The 27013-nt window shown below is 41.0% G+C and overlaps 1 protein-coding gene across 4 annotated transcripts in view; it reads right to left on the minus strand.

Annotated features, from left to right (window-relative positions):
- The window catches only part of METTL6 (methyltransferase 6, tRNA N3-cytidine), a 43767-nt gene that overhangs the window by 13648 nt on the left and 3106 nt on the right, over positions 1-27013 (minus strand). For 3 of the 4 annotated variants that reach the window (XM_073333305.2, XM_073333303.2, XM_073333304.2), the window contains exons 4-7: positions 26149-26283; positions 24818-24988; positions 23167-23308; positions 19475-20129 (exon numbers count right to left, since the gene is read on the minus strand). In XM_073333305.2, the coding sequence (XP_073189406.2) occupies positions 19981-20129; positions 23167-23308; positions 24818-24988; positions 26149-26283 (597 nt within the window). In that variant the 3' untranslated portion in view covers positions 19475-19980. Of the gene's footprint in view, positions 1-19474; positions 20130-23166; positions 23309-24817; positions 24989-26148; positions 26284-27013 lie in introns of those variants that run through there. The other variant, XM_073333306.2, reaches the window with a different exon arrangement.

A 27013-nucleotide genomic window follows, 5' to 3' on the forward strand; every position in this document is an offset into this window, starting at 1 on the left:
GGAATGGAGTTAACTCCTCCCATGTTGACCTAGTTTGGGTGACCTGAGCAAAGGGAGGGTGCTAACCTCACACAACCCTTGTTGCCATGCCCAGTCAAACCAAGAATAATGTTACATTATCAGCATAGGGCCCACACGGGGCTTGTCTGCATACAAAAGTCGTATTACGTCAATGATACAGGTATAGTTGCAGTAAGCACCCCACACCCCCAATGTGGACAAAGTTACACCGTATAAAGGTGCTCAAACCAGTATAGCTTATTCTTGTAAGGGAAGGGGAATAAGATATACCATTTTAAGCATTTTTATGCCAGTAAAACTGTGCCCATACTAGGGGTTGTATTGATTTAACTATTTCAGTAGAAAATTACACCTCTAACCCATTACTTAAATCAGTATAAAAACTCTGGTTAGTTTGGGCTTCAGATTTCTGCTAGAGGAGAGTGCATTCTTATAGCACTCAGAGGTGTTAAAATGCCTGGCATGGTTTTGATGGTGGCTTGTTTTTATATGAATCTTCCACATCCCAAAAATGTGTATGTGAGAGGTCATGTCATTATTGTGTGATTCATGCTGCTGTACGAACATGGTTAGAAAAGAGATTATTATTTTAGATCCTGTTCCAATGACCCTCCACCCACTCTTCCTTGTTACTTTTGTACTGAAGATTTGTCCCTAATTGGCACCCAAGTGTGCACAGTTGGATCGTGTCTCTTCAAAAATAAACTTCTCCTATCTATGCTGGTGCGAGCAGATACTATGGACTTCACTCTGAGGATTTAATTTTTAAAATTACTATAATTATGCTTTGATGGGATCTCTGAAGAGGGATGTGTGACTAATTTATTTTCTGATTTTTATGGTAATTTTAGAGAGTGAAAAGCAAATCCATGCTTTTAAAATTAAACAGAACTTTAATTAGGTATTCATTATGAATGTTAAAACTGTAAAGTACAGAAGACTTCTTTCTGCTTAAAGTTAAGCCTTATTAAAAGTACAATAGCATAGACTAAATAAGGTTTAAAGATAAATACCCTTTTAAAAAGCTTTTGAAATTTGGACTCCTGACCAGAGTATATTATCTTGTTATGCAAGAGGCAATCTTTGTTATATATTTACAGCCTGTTTTCATGACCAAGAACTGTTATTAGTCAAAAGAAAGGCAGACTTAAGTTTTTGGACTAAGAAATCGTCTATCATTTGTCATGTTCAGGTATAGCTAACAGAAGTTCTTTTAACTTAAAATGTTTACATATCCAATACAATGTTTACATATCCACACATCCAGAGATGTGATTTACTCTAGGAGTATAATTTACTGTGTTAAAAACTCATTAAAGTGGAATAAATTGTTAAAAGCACTGAAATACTTTTGTACCAAACCATAATTTTCAGACAGGGTCCCTACATTCAATATTTTCCTAATTATTAAAATGGCAGATTACAATATATTTTCCTTTCCATGTATACTCTCAACTCTCATTAAACAGCAATGAAAGTTGCAGGTGCACATCAAGGGGGAAAATAAACCACTCTGAAAGAACTAACATTTGAGCCTTAAAGCACCCATTTTTTCAAAACGTACTACAGAGCCTAATGTCTGTCTCAGTGTAAAACAAATTAGGCACAAATTACAACAAAGACTTAGAATCTCTAAATTGCTTTCATCCGTTACATATCTCACCTCTGTCTTTAGAAACTACAGACCCAATTTGTTTCCCTGAAGGATAGAGATCTATTGTAGGTGTTTCTAGCATGCCCGTCACTCCGAGCCCAATCCTTCAAACACTTGCGTGCCTGAAGCACATGTATAAGTGTTTGCAGTGTCAGAGCCAGAATATATTCATTATGTCCCTGGAATGGTGGACACACAGAACCCCTGCCAGGGGGAATTGCAGGGACTGTCTGAAAAGGAGAGGGATGGGAGGGTAGCATGCAGAGTTTGTGGGAGAAAACAGAGGACTGGAAAGAGCTCCTGGAGTGTGGAGTAAGTTCAGCCTACCCAGGGACAAAGTGTGTGACCCCCCTAGTTATATGTATTGTATATAATTCCTTAACAAAACAATCATTGCTAGAGTTAAAGTTAGAAATAAATGTACCTTAAACAAGAAGCTCATTAGAATGTTGTAGTTAAAAAATGAACAAAAAATTGCTTGTAAATCAGGAAATTCAAAGTTAGTTTCTACAAACAAACAACCATAATTTTGATTTCATATACCTGCCCTTTGTCCATCTAGAACAGTGGTTTTCAACCTGGTGGTCTGCGGACCACTGGGGGTCCACAGATTACATCTAAGGGATCCGCAAAAGGTTGTTGTTACCATAGGACAGTGTTTTTTAACCTGTGGTCTGTGAACCCCTGGGGTTCTGCAGACTATGTCTAAGATTTCCAAAGGGTTCCACATCTCCATCTGAAATTTTGTAGGGGTCCACAAATGGAAAAGAAAAAAAAAAAGAAAGGTTGAAAAGCACTGATCTAGAGGGACTGTGTTTTTTTTCCCCCTGACTCTGTGCTGTACTAGCAACTGCAAGCATTCAATAATCATGAGTCAGGCGTCATAAAGTCATGAGATGGGTTTAAAAATCATGAGATTGAAAGAAAGAACAAAAAAGCTACCCCACATTGTTGTACCTTTCCTCGTCTAACTTTGTTGGTATAGTTGTGTTTAAAAAAGGATTTGAAGAAAGATTAATGTTCATAGATATATTTAAAAAAAGAGCAGGACAGCAGGGCTACACCCCATTCCACAGCAAAGACATAGCTAGCATTTACTTGGTCTGGGATGAGAAAAAGCCTGCCTGTGACAGCCGCATTTGTCAAAGACTAAGGCTACATCTACACTGCACTCCTCTTGCAGTGGTGTGTAGAGTGTGTGTAAAGAGTAGTGAAAAGCAAATTGTGTCCCCATTGTGCTGTGTAGCTACAGCTGTTGGTGAAAGGCTCTGGCAGGAGGGAACACAGCAGGGAAAGGCTCAGCAGTGGGGAGAACCTGCCAGCATGTTCCACTGCCTTTTCCGGAGGCAGGGACCTGACCGAGCCTTTCCTCTGCTGGAGCTTTTCCCTTCTGCCTCCCACCATTGGAGCCTTTCAGACTCTTTTCCTACAGCAGGGCACTAGACAGATAGAAGTAGCAGTTTAAGAGGAGGACACACTGCTTGGGTGAGTAGAAAGCGTGTAGATATCTGGGTACATATGCCCTTCAGGCATGTCTTTTCTCACCTAAGCCATGCCTCACTATCTACACTGCTATTTATATCCATGCTAGGGGGACTATTCAAGTACATACTCCAAATGCTGCCAAAAAAAGCATGCAGCATAGACGTACCTTAACAGTAACCACCTCATGTTAGTCCGTAGCTCATTGTTTCTAACTTAGCTCTGCTCCTCCCCCACCTCCCCTTTGTCTCTAGCCCTTTGTTTTTTTCCATCCCCCCCCCTTTTTTTTTACTCCCCTCCCCCTCAGAATGTCAGGTTGTCCAAGGGGCACCTGTAGCCTTCATTCAGGCTCCTTGTGCTGCGTTTGGGGAGGGACTAGGTCTGCCTGCTGCTGCTTGCGTTCAGTGTATCTGCACGGCAGCTCACACCTGCCCTTAGGCCTTGCAGGCCTGTCCCTGCTGTTCCCTCCAGTAGCAGCCCTGTTCCGAAGCAGACCCCTACTCATGAGCTGCCATTTAATAATTCCCCCAGTATTTTGATCAAAGAATTTAACAGTGCCATGGTTCACAGCAGCATTTCTAAGTTACATGAGCAGGAGCTATCTGGCTTGTGGAACTTACACTGGTTATATCTGAGTGCTTGAAAATTCCTTGAACCATAGTTATTGGTGTGACTTATACTGTCTTGACTCTGCTGTACACTCTGATGTTCTCTTACTGTTAATAGCTTTGAGCACATAAATGTGTGCAAGGTGGCACACCTCGAAACAAGTGAAAACACCACACCCTTCCCTCCTGAGTATACATGGTAAATACAGACAAGATCCAACAGTCAAAACCAAAAAGGATAAGGGCAGAGACTGTATCTTCCTATGTGTTCAGAAGGAGAGAGACAGGAGAAAGCTTTCAATAAGATCCTGTTGTCATTCAATAGCCACATAATAGGCACATATTGATGGTTTCATGTATGTGTTTTAATTAACTAGTCACCAAGCCACTTTCTGTTCCTAATTCAAATCCCTCCTAAAACCTCACTCCTGCCATGCCTCCTATGAGAAGTGAATTAGGTTTTCAGAGGATATTCCATGCACAAGGAATAACGTTGAAGAAGGGATGGAGGCATCAATGGTTGAAGGAAACTAAGACACAATCCTACAGTGAACTGTGTAGGCAGCCCTCTTTATCCATGTGCAGCCCCATTAAAGTCAGTGGGTGTCCATATGGACCCAGAGATTCATTAGCAGAGTTCATTAGAAGACCAGGGCCTAAGAGCACATTGAGACTGGTTTACATGCCTGAAGAGAGGGTGGTGGGTAGGAAGTCCAGATTAAAGCAGTATGTTGGGGCTAGGTGACATAGGGTCTGGAATGTAAGAACGGACTGCTTGAAGTTGATACCCAGCTTAATGGAGAACCAGTGGAGGTTGTAACTAGAGCCGTGCAAATCTGTGGATAGCCGCAGATGCAGCTATCCACAGGTCATGTTTGCGGATCGGCTGCAGATACAAATTTTGTATCCACACAGGGTTCTCATTGTTACTGCTAATGTAAGAAAACTCCTACTGGCAATGTTTGTGCTTAATACAGAAAGGATTAAAATTAAACTAAATTTAATTAAACTAAAAATAAAGAACTAAAATCAAACATATGTTGAAGAAAGATATAATGAGCAGCAATTAACACTGTTTGGTGAAGTTATTTCCTCCTCCACCTCCTCTTTGCAAATGAGACTTCAGCACAGTTGGAACTTGGAACAGTGAAGGCAGCGTTTTGCCAGAACATTTGTCCATAGAATTGATCCTCTTTAATTTCTTCCACTCTTATTTATCATTCAAGCTGCAGTAGCACCAACAAACCCTGTGTAAAGCAAGGCTCCATTGTATTAAGTGCTGCATAAACATAATGGTAAACAAAATCTCTGTCCCAAACAGTTTGCAGCCTAACAGAACAAAAACCAAAACAATGTAAGGAATGGGGAAAGGAATAGAACATACAAGGGAATGGCGAGCAGGGTGGTGACTGGGAAAAGTCTAGTTGCATGTTGTTTGTGTTATTACGGAGCAGACTATCCTCATTTCTTGGGGCCTAAGGGGTGGTGGTGATAGTACTGGGTAGACACAACACAAGCCGCTGCTGGTGAACACTCTTGAAGGCTGGCCTCCTCTCCTTTACATGAAGGCTTTTTCTCCCACTGGTACTAGAAAGAGGAAGAGGATGAAAGGATGCAGTGCTGCACAGAGAAGGGACAGCAAGGCTGGCATCAGGCAGGATTTGGGGAGTGGGTGACAGGAGGAAGTTGAAGCAAAAAAGTCAATTGGCAGACAAAAGAATATCTAGTCCAAATTGTAGCATACAGTCTGTTGATACCCAGGGGATCTGAAGGGATGCAGGAGGCTCCAGGTAGAGAAGTGGACATATTTGAAACTTGATGTCCCCTCCAGCTCATCTATGGATACAGGAACCAGGAGTCTAGGCTAGAGCTCACTGTAGTATTCCTCAGGGTACAATCAGGACTGTTGAATAGTTGTGTCCCCTTAATTCTCCAACTTGGGGTGCCTTTTACACTGCTTTGCTGTTTCTATTTCCCTTACCAGAAATAAGCAAACAGAAAACAAACTGTAACCCTTTTTTTAAACTATTTCCAGCCACCACACTTGAGACTCACTTAAAATCACTATACCAGTGCTTAAAGTATAACCTTCATTCAAAACAACTAGCTGCACATATAGCCTGCTCGCTGTACCACTGGGACATTCCCCAGGGTACAATCTGGACTGTAGAACAGCTGTGTCCCTTCCATTCTCCACCCTAGGGTGCTTTTCACACTGCTTTGCTGCGTGAGCAGCTACATCTGGCCTGTTCACTAGCATGCAAATCACTCCCAGCTGAATGATGTGTGCTCTAGCGTGTCTCTCCTGAATTATATTGCAGAGTGACACCAGCAATTTCTCAGTCCAGTTTGTCCCCAGAAATGTGCGTCTTGTACTGCCCAGCTCTTTCCTGCTGTGCAGTACAAGCTCATAGAAAGTCTGTCATTTTATGAATAGAAAATGATATGCACAAACCCTGTTATCTCAAATAGAGGTCTCCCATCACTTCAATGCAAACACACACTGGTTTAGATAAAACAAGTTTATTAAACCATAGAAAGATAGATTATAAGTGATTACAAGTAATCGGGCCTAAAGAATTGGTTACAAAGAAATAAAAAGGTAAAATGCAAACTAATACCTAACTTATCAGAGTGGTAAACATGTTACTCTGGATCTGTAAAAGCGGCAAAGAGTCCTGTGGCACCTTATAAACTAACTATACTAGATGTATAGAAGCATAAGCTTTCATGGGTGAATACCCACTTCATCAGATGCATGTAGTGGAAATTTCCAGAGGCAGGTAAAAATATGCAAGCAAGAATCAGGCTAGGGATAATGAGGTTAGTTCAATCAGGGAGGATGAGGCCCTCTTCTAGCAGCTGAGGTGTGAACACAAAGGGAGGACAAACTGCTTTTGTAGTTGGCTACCATTCACAGTCGTCATTTAATCCTGAGCTGATGGTGTCAAATTTGCAAATGAACTGAAGCTTGGCAGTTTCTCTTTGAAGTCTGGTCCTGAAGTTTTTTTGCTGCAGGATGGTTACCTTTAAATCTGCTATTATGTGTCCAGGGAGATTGAAGTATTCTCCTACAGGTTTTTGTATATTGCCATCCCTAATATCTGATTTGTGTCCATTTATCCTTTTTTGTAGGGACTGTCCAGTTTGGCAGATGTACATAGCAGAGGGGCATTGCTGGCACATGATGGCGTATATTACATTGGTGGACATGCAGGTGAATGAACCGGTGATGGTGTGGCTGATCTGGTTAGGTCCTGTGATGGTGTCACTGGTGTAGATATATGGACAGAGTTGGCATCAAGGTTTGTTGCATGGATTGGTTCCTGAGTTAGAGTTACTATGGTGCGGTGTGTAGTTGCTGGTAAGAATATGCTTCAAGTTGGCGGGTTGTCTGTGGGCAAGGACTGACCTGCCTTCCAAGGCCTGTGAAAGTGAGGAATCATTGTCCAGGATGGGTTGTAGATCACTGATGATGTGTTGGAGAGGTTTTAGCTGAGGACTATATGTGATGGCCAGGGGGGTTTTGTTGGCTTCTTTCTTGGGTTTGTCTTGCAGTAGGAGGCTTCTGGGTACATGTCTGGCTCTGTTGATCAGTTTCCTTATTTTCTCGTGCAGGTATTGTAGTTTTGAGAATGCTTGGGGAAGACCTTGTAGGTGTTGGTCTCTGTCTGAGGGGTTGGAGCAAATGCGGTTGTACTTCAGCGCTTGGCTGTAGACTATGGATCGTGTGGTGTGTCCGGAATGGAAGCTGGAGGCATGAAGGTAGGCACAGCAGTCAGTGGGTCTTTGGTATAGGATGGTGTTAACGTGACCGTCACTTATTTGCACCATGGTGTCTAGGAAATAGACCTCCCGTGTAGATTGGACCAGGCTGAGGTTGATGATGGGGTGGAAACTGTTGAAATTGTGGTGAAATTCTTCCAGGGTTTCCTTCCCATGGATCCAGATGAAGAAGATGTAATCAATGTAGTGTAGGTAGAGAAGGGGCGTGAGTGGACGAGAGCTGAGGAAGCGTTTGTTCCAGGTCAGCCATAAAAATGTTGGCATATTGTGGGGCCATATGGGTGCCTATAGAGTGCCACTGGTCTGGAGGTATGGATGGTCATCAAATTTGAAATAATTGTGCAAGAGGATAAAGTTAAGTGACTGCAAAGCAAAGATTTCTCTCATCACATATTTACAGAAGTCTGGCTGGATCTTTCAGCAAGGACCACTTCCCCAGTTCAATAATGCCCCTTTTGTCTTTCAAGCATTGTTGATACTGTAAGTAAAGATGAGAGGAGAGAGATGATTTGTGTCCTCTGTTCTTCCTTCTTATAGCATTTCTTTTCTCTGAGAATCATCTCCAGCTGGGGTTCAGGTGACAGCAAGTCTGTCTGCAAAGATGTAAATTTCTCATGCACACCCTTCTTGCTACCAAATAATGGCTGCTTAACCAGGTTCATTTGATTATGCTGACACTTGGCTGAGATGCTGACTAGCCTTTTGTCCCTGAGGAACTGGTTTGGGCTGCTTGCCCAGATGTGGAATGTGTCTTAGTAACACCATACAGTAGAATCTTATAAACTTAAAATGCTTGGCAATGTTGTATGTATCAGGACAATAATGATCAGTGAATTATGAGTTTTCAAATGATACCTCACAAGGCATACTTTACACAAAATTTATTTTAATTTTGTAAAAGTACTGAATATAAGGGTATAGTCTGTCACACTCACCCCTTGCCCCACTGCTAGGAACAGACTCTTGATTTCAGGGCTGGTGCTATCATAGGAGCTCCTGCTTTCCCTCCCTCAGCCCATCTTGTATTCAGATGGGAGCTTTTTTAAGTGATGTATTTAATTTTGACCACAGCTGTTTCAGAATAAACAAGTTAGTGAGATGGCTGTGGTGGATACATGAGGAAGTGGCTGCCTGACTGCTTTAACCACAGAAAGGAAAATCAACACTGAATCACAGTAGTCTGGGGAGCAAGGAGATTTTCACTATGCCCCAGAGTGCTAACAACAGAATGTTAAAACAAACCCTTGTAAATGCACTCACACTTCTCCCTAGCCAGTATACTCTTCTTCAAATGGTACTACAGAAATGTGCTGTGTAAAGGCCCAGTCCTGTAAGGTGCCACTGATTTCAGTGGGAGCTGATGGCACTTTGCACTTCGTAAGATACCACCCTTGGTGAATAAGTTGATGGCTAGATAGTGCTTCCAGCACACAGCCGGATGGAAGGAGTAGTATGTAGACAGACTGCCCCAGGGGACTACCAAGAGGCATTGTGCTTCAGAGAGGTTGCAGAGGATGGAGAAGGGAATGCTTTGTGACACTGCTGTATAGGGTACAGCATTCTGCCCCTTGCACAGCCAGTCAGCTCCATTCACCCATGCATAGGTGGGGGAAGGGGAAAAGGAGCAATGGCTCCATCTGCTCCCCACCTATGTGTCACTCAGTCACTGCTGAGGGAAGCACCTGGAGCTCAGCTTCCATGCTCTCCTGGGCACTGCATTTCAATCCAAACAGCCTTTCCCCCCAAGCCCTCTGATGGAAAAGGGATGAGGGGGAATCCTCACCCTTGGCCTAGGTGGCCGCAAAAGGCCAGGACACAATCTAGCCCTAAATGCTAGAAGGGGGAAAATGGTGAGAAAGAAGATTGGAAGGCACCACTACTACAAATCTAGTCACCTGCCAGTGCAGTAATGGAAAGTTTACAATATTAAGAACTAGAAAGAATTCGTGCCTAAGACGCTACTGAGCCAACTTCATATGTCGCTATTCAAGCTGCTATGAAAGGTTTATGCTAACACCACAGTATTTAATAATACTGCAAGCTACCTATAGCTAAAAGCCATTTTACCCTCCTCTTCCTCCTCCTTCCACTGAAGTGAGGAGGGTTTGTTAAAGGCAACAAGATGGGGGTTAGTATAGTACAGGAAGTCATAAAATCGCAAACTGAACTACAGCTGTGCTCAGTGTAATTAACATACAAGATACAGAATATCCAATAGTGCACATCCTTTGTAGCTCTGGCTGAGTGACCGACTGATGGAAGAGCACCTCATCTATAAAACACAATGAGTATGAAGAAAATGGAACAATTCGTTTTTAAAATGTACCTGTGTTTTTGGAGAGGAGGGAGGTGTTAAGCAATGTGTTGTGAAGCTTAGAGACAAAGTATCTTACGGTAGTGCAGTTTCTAGGGTAACAATTTAATAAAAATCAAATGAGAGAACATTAAACTGCTAATTGTCAGGGCAACATATTACTGCCTCACAGCTACAGGAATCAATTAGCAGCACAGCTGCCATTCACAGTAATAGGAATTTCACCTTATCCTGCCTTTGCATCATGCTAAGATGTTCCCCCTAATTAGCATGCAAGCAGCTGGCCCCCTTCTTGAAGTAACTCCTAATTTTCCCTTCTTTCTTCAGGATCCAAAGAGCTATTTAAAAAGGAAACAAAGGTTTAATGGCACATGAGAAAGGCCATAGGCCCATCCGTGTATAAATCATTAAGCTAACCATGGGGAAAAAATTATGTGGAGGTTGACTGTTAAGCTTTAAAAGGAAGGTAGCACTGATAAGTATCTACTGCCACCTTGTGAGCAAAATGTCAAACACCTATTCCTTTCTCTTTCAAGTCAACTTCCTTTTAATGTAACTCTTCCTTTCCTCTAATTTTATTTTTGCACAGGTAAGCAACAATGCTGATGGACTCCGCATCTCTGGGTATTGAGAACAAAAAATGTGAAAATGAGCTGCCTTCCCACTGGGCCAGTTAGAGACTTGTCAAATAGTTTGATTTCACATCTTTGTATTGAAGCCAGCCTTGGGGCATAATTTTACATAGCCACCTAGGGGGCCAGTGATTTAGTGTTTTGTTCTCTCCACTGCAAGGTATCCTAATACAAAATACATTGTGTGTTAAGTGAAGATATTTCTGACATAATAAAATGAACAGAAACATTTTTAAAGGTTTATTATTTTTAAACTAACAGCTGAAAGCCTGTGCTGTCGCCTGGGTGCGGCAGCTGGCCAAGTAATCCACCCTTTGTGCAGTCTCTCTCATACAACCAATGAAAGTGTTGCATGCAAGTTATCTGTAGCATGAAGGTGGCGAGTGGTTGAGTTGCCTCTGATGTCACAAAGGTCTAGGACTCCTAGCATGGCATAGACACATGCCTTACTGTACCTGTACAGGTGTAATTCATAAAATCAAAAAGGCAGAGAACTTCAAAACTGAAATGTTTGAACCTGGTGATATTCTAAACAAAAAGAGCTCTCAATCATGCATATAGCTGTTTCCACCACTTTGTACTGACTATACAGATATTCTAGGCAACAGAGTGACAATCCTGGATTCGTATTGTATAGATAAATAGCTCTTTTGTGGCTGGACTTTAAACAATAGTATAAAATAGGGTTGTACTAAAAAACACGGTATTGCTAAAAGGTTTACGCTATGAAGCCAGCAAACTGCCAGGCTGCAGCAATTACAGGATAAGCCATTATCCTGTAATCCTCTCCTCTTTTCCCTACTGATGCTGTGAGGATCAGAGTCACTGAGCTGCAATGATGGGTGGGACTGGGCTTAGGAGCAGTTCAGGGTTGCCAATCATCATATTTGGTACTTTTCTTCAAGCCCCAGCTTCTGGAGTCATGTGATTATGAGAATCTTGGCTTCCATTTAAAGAAAAACATTTTTAGCACTCATGGTTATAGAGACGAGCTTATAAACCCCCCCCCCCCCAATGTATTATTTTTAAAAAACACATGATTTGGAGAGGTCTGATTCACTAGTTTGAATGATTGGGGTTGATGACATGAGCAGTGCCTCCTTTCCCTTCATCCCCAACCTCTGAGGATCAGCAAAGGAGGGATATGTTAGAACTGTCATAGCTATGAGCCAATTCATACTTCAATGTACTGTATACTGGTAACCAAAGCTGATGCCTGAGCTTTGCATAAAAGCTGCAAGCTGGGGGCTGTCCTTGCTCTCAGTTAAGTCAATTGAAATGTTATCATTCACTTCAACAGAGGCAGGATCAGAATCAGGTCCCTCAAAATCATTTTGGGTTTGTTTTTTTGCTTTCTGGACCTAGAAAAAATTTGTCACACACTCAGATTGCCTATTTCCTAATTGATCTAGCTTTTCATTTGCTTTTTCAACACACTAAACTTTTAAAAAAAAATTTACAGCTGTGGCAGTAGCAATTTCAGGAAAAAGATTACATCACTTCATAAATAACCATCTAGCTCTCACATAGCAGTTTTCATCCACAGATCTCAAAGCACTTCACAAAGGAAGCAAGTATCACTATCCCCATTTTATAGATAGAAAACTGAGGCACAGAGGGATTAAATGACCTGACCAAAAAGTCATCCAGCAGGCCAGTAGCAAAGGTGGTGCTAGAACCCAGGTCTCTTGCATCTTACTGGTAACAAATGTATTAGCCATATTTCTCTTCACCAGTGCTTCCTTTTCACTGTAGCAGAGGACATGCTCAGTGACAAGAGGAAGTGCCTTGTGATTAAGGCATTGGACAGGAACTCGGATCAGGATTTGAGTACCACTACTGCTACCAACCACTTGATAATTAGGACAAGTTATTTAATTTGTGTCTCAATTCCCATCTGTAAAATGGGGATAATATTACTTTTCTCCCACCCTTTATCAGTTTTTTGCATTTAAACTGTAAGAGCTTTATGGGAGGAATTGTCTTTCACTGTATGTTTGTATAGCACATAAAACAATGGAGCCCCACTTGGCTGGCGTCTCTACATACCACCATAATAAACATTAAAGTAAAGGAAGGGGATTTTTCAAGATCTTTGGAAGATGCCATCCTTATAGTTGTGGGGTTTAAGGCCCTTTTACCTCAGTTCCAGAGACTTCATCAGTAGTATCATAGTCTCTCAGATTTTTATTCCGCTGCCCATCACCATAGTATGAGTACCTTCCACATAAAATCAATAGCAAGAACAAAGTCCTTAATTGACTTAATGGAGGCTTTGGCACTTCTCCATTTTTAGGATTTAAAACAAAAAACAAACAAACAAAACCACCCATTTGGGAGAGGAGCTTTGATTTTTCCCCCCCTTTTAGATGGTGGGGGACTGGGGCTCAAGGAGTGTCAATGTTGTAAGTGCCCTTAGACTGGAAAGGCCTTTTTTATGAGGAAGGTTTTGCAGCATTTCCTAAAGACAGTCAGGATTCTGGATCCACCTAATCTCTGCTGGAAGTTTCTCCCAGAAATTGGATCCCCTGAATCAAGAGTGCTTTGTCCTCAGCTCTCAAATGCTTCATCCTGGTCCACTTCATCCAGTGATCTTCACTATCCCAGAGGAGTGCAACTGTCCAAGTGGTTCATAGTTAAAAATTCAGTCTTTAAATGTAGCTGGAGTGGGGGGGAGGGGGCGGCTTGATCCATTAATTGCTTTGAAGTTTAGGACCAAAGCCTTAAACTGATATTAGAAGCTCAGTGGGAGCCAGTTGAGGGATGTGAACACATCAGGCCCATGTTCATAATGGCCTAGACCAGGGGTCGGCAACCTTCGGCACACGGCCCATCAGGGTAATCCACTGGGCGGGCTGTGACACATTTTGTTTACGTTGACTGTCTGTAGGCTTGGCCCCCTGCCACTCCCAGCGGCCAATGGAAGCTGGGGGAAGCGGTGGCCAGCACGTCCCGGGTGGCTTCCCACAGTCTCCATTGGCTGGAAACAGCAAACCGCGGCCACCGGGAGCCGTGCCTATGAAGGGTCAACGTAAACAAAATGTCTTGCGGCCCACCAGCGGATTACCCTGATGGGCCACGTGCCGAAGGTTACCAACCCCTTGGCCTAGACTGTTGAAGGAGGTGGGTGGCTGTATTTTGTGGAGGTCTTCACATTCACCTTCAAATACAGTGAATTACAGTAATCCAGCCTTGACATGACAAATGCCTGGATCACTGCAGAAAAGGCATTGTCCAGGAGGAAAAGATGAATCATCCTAGAAAGCTGGGGATGAAAGTAGGAATTTTTTGATACTGATCCTACGCGGCCATCCAAGCTTAGTGAATAGTCGAACAGGACCTCAAGGCTTTGCACCACTCTGACAAATGGAGACTGTATTTCTAGACAACGTCTCAGCTAATTCTCAAAAGCATTTCCCCTTTCTGACCAGCATCATTTCACTATTAGAGGCATTAACAGGTTTATTTGTTGTATTGGTGCAGAGAGGAACCAAGTTTTTATTTAAAAGCTTTACATTATTTTCTTCTAAACAGTTTTTAGAGTGTAGGTTTTGTGTAGCAGCTACAAGTCTGGTGACATGAAAAAGAATCAAGCTCCCACTAAGTGTGACATCATAATAAATCTTCAGATTAAATCATTTTCCCAGAGCACCAGCTTGAAGTTAACATTTCAATAAAAACCTCAGAAGTTACTGGTTTTTTGGACTTCAGTTGCACTACAGGCCCATATATATATACACATGGCATCACAGCTCTTTTATACAGCCGAGAACACCAGTAGCTCTTCTTTGCAACCAAACACCATACACAAATTGAAGTCCAGAGGCGGACTACAAGAAAATAAAATTCTGCATGCACGAAGACTTGGGACACTCGGCAGACTGTGGTTAAACGCCTCTAATCCTTCGACCAGTCCATGAATATCCCTAAGAGATTAGGCTGCAGAGGGCAAGTGAACGAGCTCTCCTTCTGCCAACCCCAAACACCTTTGTTATTGTGAATTACACCTCTTTTAAAGAGCTAAGTATGCCTCCCAAGGCCCCTTCCTTCACTAGCTGTTCACCAAACAAACTCCCTCTGGTATCCAGGTCATCTTCCCAGATTGCTCCTCTCGGCAGCCAATTCTTAATTAAGACTGATCATCTCTGTTGCCAAGGCTGTATTGGAGTGCTTGCTCACTACACCCCTGCAGAAGCAGAGAGCTCATGTCTCTCACAAGGCAGTGTATTTTCTACTACAGTATTTTGAAAAGCTACATCGTAGGTAGGGTGGGGCCAAATAGATGGAGATGTTTATTTTTGTGTGCTATTACAGACTAATATTGCGCAGCCACCTCCTGTGTGCCTCCTCATGGCCACAGGTCGCTCTGGAGTGCCCTGCTCTGTTTCCCCCCCACTCTTCAGGGCCCTTTAAGAGTTCATAGGTCATTCAAACAAGCCCCACAAAGAATCATATTTCTTTAGTCCTCTTTTACAAACTATCCCTCTAGGCCCCCAACTCTAATTCAGTCTCTCTCCAGATTAATCCCAAAACAACACAAAAGCACAAACTCACAGTCTTCATCCCAGCTGGCCTTTACAGTCTTTCCCAGGCCTCCCTGCCTAGACAGCTTTCTCCCACTCTCCTAGCTACTTCTGTTTTCACCCTGCTGAATCAGGGCCCTACAGAAGCCTTCTTGCTCCCTACAGCATCTACAGACACAGCTGCAGTACCCCAGGCTGCCCCCTTTTACTGCAACTTCCTGCTCTTCTTAGTCTGAAAGCACCTGATTCAATCCAGGTGTGATTCATCCTGTAATCAGGGCTATTTTAGCTCCAGGCTTGCCAGCCCATGTTGCATACTCAATCCTTTCATGAGAACCATACCAGGCTGACTGTTTACCATACAGGGTGTACTGAGAGTTGAAAGTTAGTGCATAAATGAATACCAAATAAGTGGAAGGTTATTTGGCTGAAGCCAAATAATGGATAGATCCATAAAGGAAAGATAAAAGTATTACACTTGCCACTTCATTGATTTTACTAAAAATACCAACATATTTGGTACTAACAATTTATACAAATATAACACCAGAAAGTCTATGTAAGTTGAAACTATTATGCTGTCGTCCAACCTGTTTTAAACGTAACCAAGAAAACATTTTCTGCTAAAAGCCACTGACTAGGCTAGTTACTTTATCTTTGCAAAATACAGTCTCTGTGCCTCTGTACAGCCCAGACTCATTGCCTGCCTTTGTTTTAATAAATGTGCTAACAGTAGAAATAGACAGAGCCAACATGTACTTACGCCTTGAATCAACTGCACCTCTGAGAGGCCCAGATCTTTTTGCAGAATATGTAACTGTGAAGTCATTGCACTAAAGTGCTTGAAATTGCTCACAATTATTCTTCCTAACAACAAGCATAATCAGACAACTCATTTGCTGGAAAACCCATCATGTATGCATAAGTGCACTCAATGAAGGAAAACCAGTCAACAATGGAAAATTCTGCTTTCCAAAATGTCTTGCACATATTAGCAGCGGTATCACAGACCATCATTTGCACATAAAATGGTATAATTATCTGTGTCTGCAGCATTTTTTAAGCCAGTCTTGTTTTGGAACCTACATGGCTTCCTTCAGAAGATTCACTACATAGAAGAACAATTCATTTTAGTTGCATGTTATTCAGCGTCCGGAAAATACTATCTTTTCTGGGTTCTTACAGAAGTCCAAATATCTGTGGTAAATTAATTTTTTTTTTCCCTCGTTATTTATTTTCTTGCAAACTTTCAGGTACACATCAGGAATAACTCTTCCAGTAAAATACTTTGTTGGTGGTATCGCATATCTCCAATATGTTCAAATGCATGAACTTAACATTCCAAACAACAGAAAAAGGTTGTCAGGTCTAATCATTTCCCTGATTTCATGGTGAAACCAAGCCTGCATCTTTTCCCACACGTTGGCATACGGTTTACTGACATTTGTAGATGTAGAACATTGAGTTAATTACATTTTCAGGCCAATATCAATAGCTTTTATGTTGTTTCCATTCAAGCTGTGCACATTCAGTAGGGGGTTGAGCACACTGATAATTGCTGAACACGAAAGTACCACTGTGTTTGCAGAATCACAGGACAGCACAAGGGAACCCAACCTATCAACAGTCTTTTAGTTCCCAAGGTTAACACAAAGCCTGCTATTATGGGCCTGTTTTCTCCTTCGAATGGTTATTTTTCTAATTGTTTTCTGTTTTAAATTTTGCCTGAAACAGATCTAGCCAGGAGCACCTCACTGGACAAGTTTAAGCAAACTAGATCAAGCAGCCCGTTGAGCTTAATGGGGACAGGAAGGAAGTCATCTCCACATAATCAGGTCAACTAAACAGCAGCCCTGCTTGACTGACAAGAACTCGAGTAGCAAGATGAACAACACATGCTCATTAAAAGTACTGCATAGCAATTTCTCAGCATGATAGGTGACTAGGATACCATGGAGATAGTTTTTAAAATCCTGTTACACACCTTACCCTCATTCCTTTCTCCCCTCCCCAGGGACAATTCTTCAAAGACGACAGGATTCTAATGTGTGAGCTGCAGTTAAGGTAGGTTATTATTATTATTATAATTTAAATATGAAGACTTCTAATGGTTTTGGGTTCAGAGAAATATCCAGAATTCTAGATGCTGGTCCAGAAGTATGGAGGCCCATAAACAAGGCCCTGTGATCATCCATTTCAAATAAGCTCCAACAAAAGGGGCTCTCTACCTACATATCTCTTCTGGGGGGGAGAGGAAGGCAGTGGTTTACTACCCACACCCATTGTCTTTAACTGAGGAAAGCATGCTTATCCCCACCTCCAGGGGGCATTTCCACTTTCCTCCTTTTTGCAGAGTTGGACTTTTCCCCTCTTTCTTTGTCCCATTCATCACTAGATGGGGTCAGGGGCACCTCAAGGTTTCTCCCTGCTGTCTGTAGGTGGGAAAGGTTAGACTTCTTCCACTTTATACTACTCCACCCTCCCTGTGTGCTCCAATCCCCACTGCAAGCCTGGTCACCATGAAATAACTGGCAGGCATTTCTCCTCTCCTCCCTAATTACATGAAAGGTAGATGACCCATGCTACAGCAAGCAAGGGCTAGAGTAGGTAAATACCTCCTCCCTCTGGGAGGAACAGAACCACAATGCTAATGGAATTCATAGAACAAGCCCACCCTGATTTTGGGATGTGCTATGGGCTAAGATCAGCTTCTCCTTCCTTTCAACCATTTGGAGAACAGGATGATGACAAAACTGCCACACTGGTTCACCCAAGGACAGCATTGAATGGATACCTCAAACAATATTAAATTTCAGAGCAGTGTGAATCAGGCATTGGTTACAGTTTTGTGTAAACCTCAGGGAAAGGAGATTATCCTTTTGCAACATGGACTGTCTAGGGGACCTAGACATCATCTGGGGACTAGGGTACCATTCAGAGCACTTTGTAACCTTCTGGGTTACACAATCACCAGTCATCTCACTGGGCAAGATATCAACTTCCTGGCTTTCCCTGCCAGCAGCGATTGAATTCTGGGGTGGTGAAGGGTCAATATCTCTTTCAACACTGCTCAGAGAAGAGATTCCAGATTCCCTTTCAAGACTCAGAAGTCCTGTGACATTCAAAATGCCTTTTAAAGCAACTGAGGCATGTGATTCTTGGCTCTTTAACTCACAAAGATTAGGCCAGGGTATGTGAAGGGAAAAAGCCCAGAGGTCTCCCCCCTCTTCATTCTTCTTGGCCATTCCCTAACATTATGTAATAGCCAAGTGCTTGTCTGCAAAAAGCATCCACTGTTCTTAACAGGACAGCATTGGCCTCAGCCTCTCTGAAAAGGGAAAAAGGGGGAGGGGGTGGTGGTGTCATATCAGTCACCCTTGAAACTTTTTGAGAAATGGACATAAATGCTCACACTGCACTCATGTCAAAGCAGCACCGATGGTCTCACTAACTAACAGCCTCACCAGGCCATCAACTGATAGGGCCTTGAGGCTCAACTGCTTTGTTAGTGGGTCAAAGGTCTATAGCTTTACTAATTTTTGGGGTGGAAGCAGGAAAGAAACAGACACCTGTAAAAGAAATGGACATAAATTAGAAGTAGAGTTTCTTCCTGATATTTCTAACTTGTCATTGTAAGATGTAGCCAAACAAACAAGACAATGGTCCATGTCAGGTCACATGCTTTACAGAGGCAATGGTTTTGTGTTCCCCCTTAAGTTCCAGGAAGTCTCTCTTTGCTGGAAGAAAGAGGAAGCATATATAAAAATAGTGATCACGCTTTAAACTAAGGTTCCATTCAGAAATAGCTTATAAATGATTAATAGATGTCTTAAATGGTTCAAATTGCTACAGATTATTTTCATAACAACAGTATTTTGGCTAACTTCTCACACATGGAGTCTGTCCATTTCTCTTCTTAACACCGGATATAAATTAGGTGTAGACGCCCTATGTGCACTGAAAGGAGAATAAACCCCTATAACTTAAAAAAAAAAAAAAAGAGTTCTTATGGCATCTTAGAGATTAACCAATTTATTTGGGCATAAGCTTTCGTGGGCTATAACCCACTTCATCAGATGCATGGAGCGAAAAATACAGTAGTCAAGTATAAATACACAGCACATGAAAAGATAGGAGTTGCCTTACCAAGTGGGGGGTCAGTGCTATCGAGGCCAATTCAATTAGGGGATGTAGCCCATTTCTCAGAGGGGAAATTACTTTTTGTACTGCTAACAAGGCCAATTCAATCACAGTAGATGTGGCCCATTCACAACAGTTGAGAAGAAGGTGTGAGTATCAGAGGGAAAATTATTTTCTGTACTGACCCAGCCACTCCCAGTCTTTATTCAGGCCCAATTTGATGGTGTCAAGTTTGCAAATTAATTCCAGTTCTGCAGTTTCTCACTGAAGTCTGTTTAGACCTTATTATAAAAATGAATATCAAACAAAAAGTGTGCATTAGCAGAAATATAAAATAGTTTTAATATGAAAGAGAAGGGACACAACACTATTCCATTCTTGCAACTAGTTGAAACATTGGCTTATAATTAACATTTAGCCTGTTTATGCTCAACAACATACTTTCCTTAATGAAAATTACAATCCTACGCAAAATCCTTGGAGATTTAAAAACAGACTGTCTTATTTACACATTTTTATATTAAAATCACACAAGAGCACACAATGGTGCACAGAATTTACTTTAAAAAGGGGAGATTTAGGCACTCAAAGAGGTTGATTGTATATATGTACCTTTATCCTATCCTAAAATTGTATTCTAATAGTCACTCTCATCTTCTATACCCAAGGATCAAAAACAGAAGGTTTTGGAAAAAACATGATTCTGTCATTCTGGTTTAGCAGACTCCAGGACTGTACAGCCAAGGAAAAACACCACACTAGATTTCCCCCCTTCACCACCCCATTTAAACAAGCGTTTCTGTGGTTCATTAGCAAATACTCATGCTTCACTTAGAGGCTTTCGAAATTTGCTCTGAAGAAAAACCCTTGGAACACGCAGGCCTTCTTTCCTATTCACAGTTTCTCGCAGCACATACCCATTGACCACTTGCTCATATCCTACAGCCTTAAAGAGATGAGACAAGAACTCTACAAGGGAGAAAGATGAAAGGTGGTGTTACTAAAAATTAGTTTAGACTGTTTTTAAGTACTAGTGAGCATTTTTACAAGCATTTGTTTTTAACTACTTAATTACATCCACTTTCATGAAAATCACAAAGGGTTCAAACTTGCAAGTTGCTCTGTGCAGACAGACACCGACACTTGCACTGAGCTTCACTGAAACCTATGAGACTCTGCTTTCATGCAGAGCAGCTTGCAGGACTGGGGCTTTAAACTGGTAACACAATCTGTTTCCCAAATTGTGTGCATTTATCCTTTTAAATTGAAAGTTTTCCCATTCCTCTTCTGAATCACTATGAAATTATTTTCACATTGTGTAGTGGGCCAGCACAAAGCCAATGCATCATCTTAAGTCCCGCTTCAACCCCACTTAGAAGATTTCAGTGGTGGACTCGCCTTGCTCTCTACAGAGGGGCAAAATATGCCAAGTTCCCACATTGTAGTTAAACAGAAAAAAAAGTAAGGTGGCACACTGGAAATGTTGATACTTTCCTTACACACATAGGAAGAAACCTTAGTGAAGTATTTCTTTCCCTGGAGGAGCGAGCGAGGCCTAGGAGACAGGACATTGGCCTGGAAGTCAGAAGACCTGGCTCTGTCGCTGACCTGCTATGTGATCTTGGGCGAGTCATTTCTCCTCTGTTTACCCTCACACCTTTCTTTATCTGTTCTACCTAATTAGACTGTAAACTCTCCATAGCAGAAATTGTTGCTCATTGTCGTTTGTACAGTGCAAGAAATACAAGCTACTGAAATATAAATAATAGATACTGCTAGGGTGACCAGATGTCCCAATTTTATAGGGACAGTCCCAATTTTGGGGTCTTTTTCTTATATAGGCTCCTATTACCCCCAACCCTCTGTCCCAATTTTTCACATTTGCTGTAAGGTCACCCTGGATACTGCCACCATAGGACAACTTCACTGTAATGAAATCAGGCTATGAGCAAGATCTACACACTCACTCCTCTACTAATTAAAAATAATTTGGGGGAGTGAAAAAATTAGTTCTCTGAGAAGGTGAGAAACTGATAATCCTGTTTGAGCCAGGTATCTGTCCCTTTCAAAAAGGAACAATCACTATCTGCATTTGCTCCTCCTTTCGCCTCTCTCATCTGTTTAATTTCTCTCAGCTGAAAATAAGGAGGAACGCTAGCACCTCCTGACTGGCAAGCTCCTCCATGAACCACCACCAAGTGGTCACAAAGCACATTTTGCTGCACTAGACAATATGTTTTGCCTATCAAACTCCTGGAAAAACAAATTTGTTAGATCACAGTTAAACTCAACAGGCCATTTTGGGGAGAACTGACACTGGTGAATGATATTTTAAGAGTCATTCGCTACTATCGCACAATATACAGGTTGTTTTCATATCACCACAAGAAAATGAGACAGCAGGTAATAACAGAATCTTCAAAATTCAAGGAAAAAAACCTCACTAAGAATTCCCATCCAAAACACTCAACTGAGATATCTCATTCTCAAAATACCTAACAAGAGATTGAATTCAAATTTCCATTTCTAGGCTGGGTCTCCCAGTCCCTCCCCCCAACAGCAGAACTCAGTTTGCCACAATTACCAGTATAAGTGGAACTAAACAAGCTATTTGATGAACAAAAATGACCCTAGGAATGCTTGGGTTAAGTTGCATAGCTGCTTGCATTATTTATCTTAAATTTAATGGATATCCTTTAAAGAACAGAAGCATCTCAAAAATGATCAATGGAATTAGCTTTTATTTTTAAATATGAGCAGCAACTAGGTAACCGACTACATCATAAAATATAAAAATTTACTTAGCTCCAAAAGACTTTCAATGTTTGATTTTGCTTTAAAGAAGGGAAAAAAAAAGACTTTTTTCTTTCACGTAGCCCCATAATTAATACAGGGAAGTATTTGTTCTCTAGTGTTCAGTGAGCGAAACTGGGAATCAAGAGACCAGAGTTACAATCCCAGTTTTGTACAAGACTTTGGGCAAATTGCTTAACTTCTCTGTGCTTCAGTTTTCCTATCCATAAAGGTGGGACATTTACCTTCTTTTGTAAAGCATTTTGAGATCCCTCAATGAAAGACTATATACAGTAGAACCTCAGAGTTACGAACACCAGAATTACGAACTGACCAGCCAACCACACACCTCATTTGGAACCAGAACTAAACGATCAGGCAGCAGCAGAGACCAAAAAAAGAAGCAAATACAGTACAGTACTGTGGTACATACAAACCACTAAAAAAAATAGTAGTATTTTTCTTCTGGTTAATAAAGTTTCAAAGCTGTATTAAGTCAATGTTCAGTTGTAAACTTTTGAAAGAACCATAAGGTTCTGTTCAGAGTTATGAACGACCTCCACTCCTGAGGTGTTCATAACTCAGAGGTGCTACTGTAAGTACTGTTAGTGTCATAAGATGATGATAATGAAATGCTTTTAAAAGTTATCTTTACTAAAATGTAGAGCTGGCTGAACTTGGAAATAATCTACCAGAAGAGACAGCAGTCACAACTAGTCAAATTATTAGCACAGTGTTACCTCAATGAAAGCTTGTAGAAGCTTTCCTTCATTCCAGTCATACGTTTGCTTCAAGGCCCACTGACTTCAATGGGTTTTAAATCAGGCTTCATACACGTAAGAACATTGCAATAAAACTATTATGGGATAACTGCATCCCTTAGTTGCTTAGTGATGCAGGAGACCAAATCTTTTCCGAAGCATTTTTCTCTTTCTTTCAGAGTATTGATCTGAATGAGGCCACTGCAGCTAACAAGTTCTAATGCTGTGGCCTCATCATGATGGTACATATAGGTAGTTCTGTCAACAGATCAAATTGCTCTTTCCGTCCTGCCATTTTTATAAAACAAACATATACAGCTGGAAAACAAATTACACCAAGGTTTCATAGTTCATATATGTAACAAGCAACCCTTAAAGGCATAGCAGCGATTCACTGAAGCAAGTTTAAACAAAAAATTTGCAGAGAAAAAAGTTTCTATTAAATATCTTACCATCAGTAAAGAAATATGATCTTGTCCCATCTTGTCTAACATAAAAGTTTTCTCCAAGTTTGCTGCCAGATTTAAACCTAAGCATTGCATGATCATAGAGCCCGTAGTCTCGAAATAAGACACATTTGCCTGGTTTTAATATCTGTCAGATAAAATTCAGATATATCAGTAAAGTGGACATAAAATTATTTAAAGGAGAGCAAACATTTGTGGCTTGTAAATTTCTGCAGAAGTGAACAAATGGATTAAATGAGCTAAGCCATCTTCACAAAGAAAACAGTAATTAGCCTCTGTCCCATGTGAGCTAAGAAATAAATCTCTATTTTAGAGAACAACCTCTGAAGTATATCAAAACCTAACCTTTATTAGTCAGAGTATAGCTGATGTGATACAGTAAATATCCTATAATATAAAAATCCAAATACGAACTGCAAATAAAAATAATGTAAGTTTGAACCTTTCTTCCCAATCAGTAGCCAATTATTTTTGGACAACAGTTATCTCAAAGTAGTTGTGTGTTTATCAGCTCTTCATTTTACTGTCTGCTCCTGCAGGATGCTGAGTTTCAACCATCAATCAGAGTTGAAAAATCTCAGCACTTCACAGGAGGAGATGCTAATGCTCCTCTTCTACTTCTTGTTTGAAGCCTAAGACCCCAGTCCCACACAGACTTATGTACATGCTTACCTCTGTATACTGTGTGTAGTCCCACGGATTTCAATGGGACTACTCACCGTGTGTAAAGTTAAGCACATATGTTAGTGTTATCATCAGGATCAGGGCCTTAGTCACTATCAACATAACACACTACCATAGAAACTTTAAATTCAGATAAAGGAAAAATAATGGTACTTAGTTCTCATTAAAAACAACTGACAACACTGCATTTTGTTTTAGTGTGTTAAGGTGCTCGGTATAGATAAAAATGGTAACAAAAACCAAGAGAAAATAATGCTGGGAACCTAGAGAAAGCATTGTTTATCTCTGATCTGACTTTCAGCCAATCAGCTGATTTCCTTTTTATAAAAACAAGTCATAATAGCATTTTCTTAATGGGTATTTCTTAAAAAGGCAAAAAGTCATGCTGTAAAAATGGCATCATGTGATTCCATGTGCTGCGTCTCAAGGACCATATAGCAAATCTGCTTAGGTTACTTGCAAAAAAGATTTTTCTTCTAACAGCCAGTCCTACAGCAATGTAGATGTCATATTATCAACATAAAAAATTTTGTAACATGAATTTAGATATGTTGATGATGCACAAGCCACAGGAGAATCCAGGTCACTCACTCAGAACTAACAGAAGAAAAATGTAGTCAAAACTTCTTTTAGTCCCCATCGTAAGCAAATATGACTGAATTCACTTAGGGAGTAAAGTACTAACTAAGGAGATGCCATTTTCACATAAAGAAAAGGAGTACTTGTGGCACCTTACAGACTAACCAATTTATTTGAGCATAAGCTTTCGTGAGCTACAGTAGCTTTCTTTTTGCGAATACCTTTTCTTTTTGTGAATACAGACTAACATGGCTGTTACTCTGAAACCTGTCATTTTCACATAATTTCTTTTCAGAGTGGAATCGTATTCTTGAGTCAAAAAAGATCAAACCTCCTCCCCCCCAAAACTGTTAAGCTATACCTACATATTTACCTTATAAATATTTTGCAAGGCAAGGTGCATCTTGTCAGGGTGAATGGCAGAAAGCACGAATATTAATGTGACAACATCCACAGAATCTGCTGGTATATTTTCCAGAAGGTCATCTTTGGTCAGATCACACTGGAATACTTTACATCTCTCAATATTATATAAAGCGTTCTTCTATGGAGTGAAAAGATGTTGCTTTAGTTGAAAAGTAACAGCATTCGCTATAAAATTATAAAAGACAAAAATTGTCTTTTGTGATTTTTATTTTTTTTTAAACTGGGAGCACAACAAAAGGAAACAGAACTACAAAAGTGCATTCACTCCAAGCTTTCTGTTTACTCAAGTCCATAGTCACACTATGGTCTACACTAGGAAATTATGTTGGTATAACTTTGTTGGCTCAGGGATGTGGAACATCCACACCCTTGAGTGATGGAGTTATACTAACCTACCCCCAGTGTAGACAGTGCTATGTTGACAGGAAGGCTTCTCCTATCAACATATCGACCAACTCTCGGGAAGATTGAGTACCTAAGCTGATGGGAGAAGCTCTCCTGTTGCCATAGGTAGCATCTTCACTAAGCATTACAGTGTCACTGGAGTGCTGTGTCACTATTTCTGAGGGAACTCTGTTCCAAAAAATTAAAAATTCTATGCCAAAAATTAAAAATTCTGCACACAATATTTTAAAATTCTGCATATTTTGTCAAAACAACACAATTACACCAGCAGCCCCGGGGCTAGAGGTAGGATCCAGGGACTGGGTTCATTATAGCCAAAGGTTTGTTAGGCATTCTAGCGAGGGTGTAATGTATTGTATAAAAATAAATTAATGAGTATAAACATGCTATCTGTTTATAATAGGTCTTCAAATTTTCTTGAAAAGAGCCTCTCAGTTTTTGTTTTCAAGATCACTCTGGTTGTCCCTCCTCCTTCCTTGCAAAGGATGTCGCAGCTGAGTTTATGTCCCAAATCAAATTTGTGTTGTATTGTGTTGTTTGTCAGGACATAGGTACGTTGGGGGGGAGGGGAAAGGACTTTCTTTGCTGAATCAGTCTATTATTCTCATTGACCAAACTTAACTTTTAGGAAATATCTAAGTACAACAACATTCACACTTACTATTACAGTAATATAATTTAATACTAGAAAATCAGGTCCTCAGTGATGATTCAATTTCTTGTAAATTAAGCTTCAATACTGTATATCAGTTTCTCTCCTCTTCCATACAGGACAGTTTACCATCCTTATAGAAGAAAACAAAGCTAGATAATCTGGACTCTGAAGAGCACAAATTTCTAAAGAAGCACTAAAAATACAAATATCACACCAACCTTTATATATTCAACAGCTCTTAGAGAGAAATCACAGGCATAAGCAAAGATATTCAAGTCCTCTTCTAAAAGTGGAAACAAGCAATTTCCAACTCCACAGCCTGCTTCAAGAATGGTCAGTTTCTGATCTTCAAACTATATGGGAGAAAGAGGCCAAGCATACAGAACATCACTTGTGTTTGATCCTCATAGTACAAAGATACTGCTTTTCACATTTTAAAGTTAGGATTAGAGTTTCAATTATCAGTTTAAAATCGGAAGTATCCTTCCACTGGCAATTTATATTACATTAAGTTTCTCTTTAAAAACTACTAAAATCTCATTTGTGATCTACTCATTTCAGCAACGATCAAATTATGCTATCCTCTTTGCCTTGGCCCTTTTATTAAATAGGGTGAACAACAAATACATTTGAATGTGTTTTTAAAATGTATATTTTAATGCATTGACTATTCTAGATAGGTGACTTTATAACAGAGTGCTCAGAAGTTTTGCAACTTGTGCATGAAAATTGGAAGAAAGAGAGGAACTCAGATATAATTTAGGACACAGAGCAAATATTCTAGAGCAGTGGTCCCCAAACTGTGGGGCACGCCTCTCTAGGGGTTGCAGAGAGAAAGGCCCAGGCCAGCCCCCATGTGGATTGGAGAGGGAGCGCCATTCAGCCCCCAGCTCCTCTCCAACCCTGCCCCAGCCACAGCTCTGCTGCTGGCTCCACCTGCAGCCATGGCCCCACCCCAGACACAGCCACACCCATGGCCCAGCTCTGTTTGATTCCCTCTCCAACCCCAGGCCAGCTTTGCCTCTAGCCTCAGATCCTCTTCCTTTCCCGTTCAGGCCCCAGCTTTGCCTTCAGCCCAAGCTC

The sequence above is a fragment of the Lepidochelys kempii genome, chromosome 2 (genome assembly GCF_965140285.1).
Source record: "Lepidochelys kempii isolate rLepKem1 chromosome 2, rLepKem1.hap1, whole genome shotgun sequence".
Lineage (NCBI taxonomy): Eukaryota > Metazoa > Chordata > Testudines > Cheloniidae > Lepidochelys > Lepidochelys kempii.